At 43.4% G+C, this 8,396-nt stretch overlaps 1 protein-coding gene across 2 annotated transcripts in view; it reads right to left on the bottom strand.

Annotated features, from left to right (window-relative positions):
• e2f2 (E2F transcription factor 2) overlaps nucleotides 1-6,656 on the bottom strand; it is a 46,583-nt gene extending 39,927 nt beyond the window's left edge. For both annotated transcript variants that reach the window (XM_020529025.2, XM_048613155.1), the window contains exon 1: nucleotides 6,097-6,656. In XM_020529025.2, the coding sequence (XP_020384614.1) occupies nucleotides 6,097-6,342 (246 nt within the window). In that variant the 5' untranslated portion in view covers nucleotides 6,343-6,656. The remainder of the gene's footprint in view (nucleotides 1-6,096) is intronic.
• Between the last annotated feature and the right edge of the window lie 1,740 nt (nucleotides 6,657-8,396).

The raw sequence follows: 8,396 nt of genomic DNA, 5'->3' as shown, positions 1-8,396 counted from the left end.
CCTTCCTGCTCCTCTGATGCTGCTTGGCCTGCTGTGTTCATCCAGCTCTACACCTTGTTATCTCAGATTCTCCAGCATCTGCAGTTCCTACTATCTCAGCAGCCATGTCAGCTGTCAGGAGAGAAATAATTCAGCACTGGCTGACTTGGGTGTGACTAAAACAGGATGCCTTCCAAAACCGGCCAATTTGAAGTCAGCTTTCTGAGGGGAGGTTACAACTGAATGACAACCTCTGACAGCTGTGAGAACCACACAGCATTTGAATTTAATGTCCACCTGCAGTGGTAGAACATGGAAAGACACCCGGCATCATACGTGGCCGATTTCTCTCCACAGACGCTGCCAGAGCTACTGAGCTTTTCCAGCAATCTCTGTTTTTGTAGCATACACAGCTGATTAGGATAATAGGAAATCTGGACAGGACAAAAAAAGGTAGGAAAACATCATTAGGCCTAAAACACAATTTAGTTTTCTGCAATTCAGTCTCATTGGCTCCTCATATTCTTTCCAAAAATTGCCTCTTGAACCCAAACAAAACACATGAATTAGAAACAGGCTGTTCGGTCACTCGAACCTGCTCTGCCGGTAAAGAAGAAAATGGCTGATCAGGACGTGGCTGAAATTGCACTTCCCCCACTATTCCTCATAACCCTCAACTTCCTTGTCAGAAATCGAAAAATCTGTAATTAATGTTGGCTACTTCACTGGCTTGCTCTAGTAATTATTACACCACAACTCTTATTCCCTTTGGATAAAGGCCTTGTTTTCCCTAGGACTTTTTGCTGGGCATTCTAGTTCTCATGCCACCTCCCTAAATCTTTCATTCAAAGCTTCAAACTACCTGCACCATAAACCTTGCTAACTCCACCGAGACAAACAGGTAACACCTGCTTAGTTACAGAGAGAGCACACTGCGAGCTGTATGAGTGGACTGTTAAACTAGCATCTCGGGCTTTCCAAGTTCTGATAGCATGGAATGAAGCCATTCAGCCCATCTCAATTCTAGCTCTTTCTTCCTCAGCCCTGCCAAAACACATTCCTGAAATGGTAATTTTGTTTATCTGATACTTTTTTGAATATTTGATATTACGAAATGGAGCAACTCTATTTTGTACTTTAAACTTATTTGTCTGTTTGTATGTTAAGCACCTAGAGATTTGGAATGAACTACTCAACAAATCAGAATACTTAACAATGGGTAAATAACAGAACAAAGACACTGAATTCAACACCATGTGAAAATGTTTGCAAGCAAGATGGACTGAGCTCCATTAATAAAGCAAAAACTGGCTCATTATGGTGCAGATGCTGCCAGGAACAAACTGCATTCATATATCACCTTTAAAATTGTAAAACCCACCGACTCTAAATCGGGTCTGGCAGCATCTATGGAGAGAAATCATTCTGAGGAAGGGCCACTCGACCCAAAACTTTAACTCTGATTTCTCTCCACAGATGCCGCCAGTCCTGCTGAGCTTTTCCAGTAATTTTTGCTTGTTTCTGATTTACAGCATCTGCTGTTTTTCCTGTCTTTATGCAACACTAATCCACTGAAGGAAATATTTGGGCAGGTGGCCCAGAGACTCATCATAAGGCTGGCTTCAGAAGAGAGTGAATTAAAGAGAAGAGGAAGGCTTGGGGAGGGAATTCCAGAATGAAGCGTCTGCCACTGGCCACCAACAGCAGAACTATCAAAACAGGGGATACAAAAGATCAGAAACGCAGGAGAGCACAGATCTGAGGATTGCGAGGGGACAGTTACAGAGATGAAGGCAGTGGAAGAATTTGCAAGCAAGGGGGAAAATAAATCAAGATCTGGAGAAAATGGGAATAATTTCTTTGAAGAGAACAAGACTCCAGGAAAGCCATTTACTTTAGCAGGCATGGCAACATGCTGCTGACCAGGTCGTGGACATCCTAAATACTACTGCAGCCTTGTAAGGTACGTATCATAGAGCCCAGAGAAAGGCCACAAACTTCAATTCTCCCATTTCCATGAACATACATGTTCCTAGTTAATTCCACTCAAACGATTCTCAGAGTTAAGGTTTAACAATCAATTGGATAACAGAAGGACAGCCCTCTCCAAACCCACAGCATTTAAACAGGATCACCAAACACAAGATGTATGGGGAGAAATAGGGCCTTGTTGAGGACTGGATAACAGCAATGCAGCTGACACAGGGGTTCAGTCAAACAACCTTGCCCACTCACTACACAACCCTCAAATCACGGTGCTATTACTGGAGGAGGGTGTGTCATCAGGAGTAGTCATCAGCTCCTCAGGCCACCTCTGGGAGGAGATTGTGGCAGATCAGACTGTGCCCACAACTCTACTTTCCCCATCTCCCTTTGACTTCCTTGTCTGATAGGAATCTATCCAGCTCAGCTTAAACAATATTCAACAACCAAGCCTCCACTGCTTTCTCAGGAAGACAGTGTTCCACAGGCTCAGTACACTGAGAAAATAAATTCTCCTACTTTCTGGTCTGACTTGGGAAACTACTTATTTTTGAAATACTATCCCCTAGTTACCGTGTCCCCTGACAAAAGGAGATGCTTTTTTCAAAAAAAAAGCATTCAATCTGTCAAGTTCCACCCCCTGGGATCTTAGAGATTTCAACATGATAAGCTTGTATTCTTTCACATTTGAAGGGATACAGGCCCAGCTTGGAATTAGTACAATATGGATTTATCAGAGTGTAACCCTTGGACTTCATGTATCAGAGCAGAATTATACAGTCAAGGGTTGGAGCCCTGGAATTTAGATGGGCACGATATGATTTTTATTGATTCACAGGAGGAATGAAACTGGCCAGGCATATTTAATTGCCCATCCTGAAATTGCCCAGAGGGCAGTTAAGAGTTAACCACATTGCTGCGAGTTTGGAGTCACATGCAATCCAGAACAAGTAAGGATGGCAGTTTCCTTCCCTAAAGGACATTAGTGAACCAGTTTTATCACCCCCACCTCCAAACCATCAGCAATGTCTTCAATGATCATCAGTAGAGTCCTAAGTTTTATTGGGTTCAAATTCCACCATCTGCCAAGGTGGGATTTGAACCCAAGTCCCCAGAACATTACTTGGATCTCTGGGTTAGCACCTGTTATCTCTGATAACACCACTAGACCATCACCTGCCCAAGCAAAGTTTAAGATATTAAAAAGGGAAACTGCCAAGTTAGATTGGAAGAAACCAATTCCAGTGGTTCAACAGCCTAGAACATAAAGGGTACAAGTCTACAAATTAAATTCAAACCTTTCAGAATGAAGCCAAGAAGCACTTTGCTAGACACCATCTCAGAAAGATGAATGGAAAGTCCACCCCAAGATTGAAGGTGGGTTCAAAAGCAGAAGGTATTTCTGCGCAACGGTGAGTTGAATTTTCTTGTGCAATTACCTTCTTCTCAGCTCATTACATACGCATGTCAGCAAAACGACAAATGTTTACGGGCAGGTGGACATTAAGTTCAAAAAGTTCTCCTTAAGGCTGTCCCAGAGAGAAAGGAAGTTCTTTACTCTGGATTGCAGCAGAGACCATCCCAACTGATTAAGGAAACTTGGAAGGAGGTAGCTGTGGAGGCAGTGCCTATGGGCAGCTCAAGAGAACCTGGCTCCAGTGCCAGAAGACTAAATAACTGCTGCCTTCTACTGCAGTACGTACCACTCGACATCCCTCTGAGTGAGAGTTAGCATTGTAAAGTTGCCTCTGCAGAGGACAGCAAAACAGGGGGTTCGCAACCAGGCAACTCCATTGGATGCCTCATGGGCCATCAATGTCTGTCACTTAACGCCAGCTACCAAGGCAGCATTGCATACCGTAGTACTACTGGCTCCCACACAACTGCCCAGGTTCATATGCAAAACAGTAAAGGAGTTAGAACACTCAGCAGCTCATACGCCATCAGCTCACTGACCTTCCATCGCAACTTGATAACGTGCACATCTGATAGTTTTCAGCAATGGCTTGTAATGGAACAAGGGTACAAGCACAAAAGCTGGCCCCAGGGAGTCAAGCCTCATTTGTCTGCCCCAATCAGGTTTGCTGGCATCAGGCAATCTGGCTGCCATGTGTGGGCAGGCTTGATGGATGGCCCAGTGTTCATCCCTAACACTGACTTGTTAACACTCACAGACTGCACAAGGCCAAGGCTTCTCATGAGCTGCTGAACATGGAGATGCTTCACCCTTCACAAGTGTTTAACTACAAAAAGGTGGCAGACTTATCACGAGCCGAGTGACCAGGTCAGGCTTCACCCTTTAAATGTTTGCGCAAAGCAACAGCTTGTTTAGAAAGGAACCAAGTTGGTGAAGTTTATACATACTGTCCAGAGTACGGAGGGCACAGTCTACTCTGGCAGGCACAGGCCTTATGTGCATTTCTGTGAATATACAAGAATATTTGCAAATACATGGACTTGCCATTTTGGATAATGGGATTGCGCCTATTAACGCAATTCCAGTGGACTGGGCTATTAACAAACCTGACATGCTAATGAATGCAGAAATGGTGCTCAATGAGGATTAGGAAACCTTACCCATCTGAAAGTTCCTGAGAACTTGATTGCAAAACCTTAACCTATCAGGAAACTGAATTTTTGCCTCCAATTAAATCCCCCTGCCCAGCGTTCTGAAAGCTCCAGAGTGTCCTCAAAGACTCTCAAATTTCAATTAATGCTAGCCCAATTGTTGATATTTTGGTATATAAATATTTGGGGCAAAGATAAGACTCAGAGGACTAAATGGCATTTCCTGTTTTCTCTGTCAGAGGCAATGGAGAGAGCAGCTGGACAAGAACCCCAGCCCAAAAGGAGCAAGAGCAATGAGTCAAAGGAATAACGTTTATACAGCATGCAAGAGATGACAAAACAGACACCTTGTAAATTAACTCCCCTGCATACTGGAAAACTAAACTTCTGCTACTAGAGTCCTTCCCCAGAAAAACAGTTCAGTCAATAAGAAACTCCTTCCCCATCCCCCACAAAAAAGTAGGCCACGACCAAATTAAGTATTTAAAAACTGCATTTTTGGGTACTGTAACATCATCTGTGCTTTACAAGCTCCCCGGTCCATGAGAAGAAACTTTGATGAGGTCAGTAATAAACAAGGTGCCACAGGTGAGCATTGTCTGGTGTTAATATTGCCTCATCCTCAAAGATGCTGAGTGGGGCTTTGAATAAATTCGGGGGGTGGGGGGGGGGGGGGGGGGAGGTGGGTGTCTGTACAGAGACAAGATTAGATCTAAGTATTAAGCCACATAAGATCAATATTTAAAAATTGAAACAGCTATATTCCCACAATGAAGAGGGTCAAAAAGAAAATTCAGCAGCAACGTTTCCCTGCATTTTGAAATCATTACATTTTCATATTTTAAATTTCTCTATTGGGGATTCTACTGTCAGTTCCATTTTTACCTTTGAACCCCAAGCTGCCTTCACTATAGAGTTGGCAATAAATATCCTTCCCCACCCTCCAGTAAAAATATTGAGGTTAAAGGCTTAGTGCCAATAAAATGCCAAAGGCTGGTTAGTTTCATTTTCATTCATTTGAATTTCATACAAGGAAGCCCCAAAAAAAAAACTTCAAGAAGTTGACACCCCTTGACTGAAAAGATATATATTGAGAAAGTCCCTAACTTTAGAGCCAAACCAAGACAAGCCCAGCACAATTTCAGTCAGTGACAGTTTGATCACCTAAGAAAATTGTCAACGTGTTTTGATGATAAATCGGGAGGTTGGAGAAACTTTTTCATCGTCCTGAAATAAATGCAAAAATTAAGGCAGCCAAGAGTTGCAGTAAACAGCCATCTGAGCTGTTTCTCTATCACAATAGATTCAGTTACACAGCAAAAGAGCGAAACCTGTTTTCACACCCCCACTTCCCCCCAATGCCATCCCACACACGCGTACACAAAAGTAGGGTTAATTTTTCAATGCTGCATTTTTGTAAAACGACATGTTAGTAAGAGCCAAGTTAATTTCCCTGAATGATGATTAATGCAGAGTGTCCTGATATCTGCAGGAACTGAGCAAAACACACAAGTATAAACGCACGTTTATTTCAAAATGAATGCATAAATTATAAATTACACTTACCGGCAGACGCCCTGTGCTAGTCCTTATTGTTCTAACTTCAGGTCCTTGAGGGGTTGCATACAAGCAATCACTGTGATCAGAATACACTGCTCCTGCAATTTGGGTGAAATAACTGGCAGGGATGGTGGGAACCTGGGGGCTACACAGCCCCGTATTCCCATTTTCCACATTGATAAGCTTTTTCTGGGAACCAGTCACTGCCCCAATAATTCCCCTGCCTGGGGCTGGGGAAACTCCCTTTGGCATTTTTTGCAAGGCTGCAATCTTTCCCCCACTCTCCCCCTTTTGTTTGCAACGAGAGAGAGAGAGAGGGGCAAAACAAAATGGTTAACTTCAAACCGGGATTTGAACACAAAATAAAAGACAGAGTCAACAAATGCAGGCATATAAATGATTAGCAAAGTCCCGAGATTAAACTGCACAGGGTCTCGCAGCTAATGTTGCTTTGGATGCAGCAGGATGCAATGGATTGTAAAAAGTCCCCTCTGATTCAGAGGGGAAAAATGGCTGCAGAAACTGTACTAGCTCCTGAATGCAGCCTGATTCACAGACTCTGAAACTCAGCCTCTGGCGCCAAAGCCTGTGCCGCGAAATTCATATTTCCCGCCATCTGTTGCAAATACCCGCCGCTGATTGGTGGGTAACTGACCAGGATACACGCAGCGGTGGCCAATCACAGCGCTCGAACTGGTTTCTTAAAGCGACAGGCGTTGCATAGACTTTTTAAAAAGCCTGACTCCAGCTGAGGCTTGCACAGCATCCTGACTGCTCTCATACTTCGCAGTCAGAAGGTTCTGTGTGAGTTTAAAGACACAATAATGATGGTTTCATGAAAACAATTTATATTTTTTTTCCTTGCATTATGTTCCCTTTATTAAGCTGCATTCCCACCTACATTATGTAGCATGATGTTGCACTCTTTCTCCACCTGGTCATGCAGAAGACCTTTGTTACACCTGCCTTTATTGGATTACAGCATTGAGTATAGGAGTTGGGAAGTCATGTTGCAGTTGTAAAGGACATTGTTACGCCACTTTTGGAATACTGCATTCAAATTCTGGTCTCCCTGCTATAAGAAAGATGTTGTTAAACTTGAAAGGGCGAAGGTAAGAGTTATAAGGATGTTGCCAGGCTTGGAAGGTTTCAGCTATAGGGAGAGGTTGAATAGGCAGGGCTATTTTCCCTGGAGGGCCGGAGGCTGAGGGAATGATCTTATAGAGGTTTATAAAATCATGAGGGGCATGGATAGGGTGAATGGCCACAGACTTTTTTTTCCCAGGGTAGGGGAGTCCAAAACTAGAGGACGTAGGTTTAAGGTGAGAAGGGAAAGATTTAAAACGGACCCAAGGGGCAACTTATTCATGTGGAGGGTGATGCATGAATGACTGTGGGAGGAATGAGCTGTGAGAGGAAGTGATGGAGGCTGATACAATTACAACATTTGAAAGGCATCTGGATGGGTATGTGAATAGGAAAGGTTTAGAGGGATATGAGCATAATGCTAGCATGTGGGACTAGATTAATTTAGGATATCTGTTTGGCATGGACAAGTTGGACTGAAAGCTGTTTCTGTGCTGTATGATTGGAGGACTCCATGACTCACTCCCAAAATGCTGTTTGCTGTTTAAGTGACACAACAGTGAGTGGCTGCTGGTTATCTAACCACACAAGACTGAGAGTTAAAAACTCCTCCGGAGACTTGAGCGTGTAATCCAGACCAATATTCCCAATGGGGAACTGTGGGAGTCCTGCACTGTTTGGGGTGCTTCCTTTTGAATGCAATGTTCAATTGATGCAGCCTGTTTCCTGTCAAGGACTGTACATCATTGTTTTAAGGAGGAACAGGGGAGATCATCCCAGGGTCCTGATCAGTACTCCATCCTCAACAAACATCATTATAATGTAGAATATCTGGTTATGACCACATTGTGGGATCTTGTTATGCACAGGTTGGCTACTGCATTCTTATTTATTCGTCCATGTGATGTGGGCACCACTGCCTAGGCCAACATTCATTGTCCATTGTTAATTGTCCTGCAAAAGTTAGTGGCGAGCTACCTTCTCAAACTGCTGTAATTCTATTTTTCAAACATTTGGCCATTAGATGTTACATGGTGTCCTGAGGTTGGGAAAGGCGCCATACGAATGCAAGGTCTTTTTTTTTCAAAAAAAATGCAAGCTGCTATTGCTAATCTTGCATCCTTGTCACACACAAACCCTTTCAGCATGCAGTGTCAACACACAAAAGCACTTTCAATGACAGGGTGTTTGGATAATGAGCAGCGACAGGGAGCTGGCTG

Source organism: Rhincodon typus, chromosome 27 (genome assembly GCF_021869965.1).
Source record: "Rhincodon typus isolate 14 chromosome 27, sRhiTyp1.1, whole genome shotgun sequence".
Lineage (NCBI taxonomy): Eukaryota > Metazoa > Chordata > Chondrichthyes > Orectolobiformes > Rhincodontidae > Rhincodon > Rhincodon typus.
Note: the sequence above shows the minus strand (reverse complement) of the source record. Positions and strands in the feature narration are given on the sequence as shown.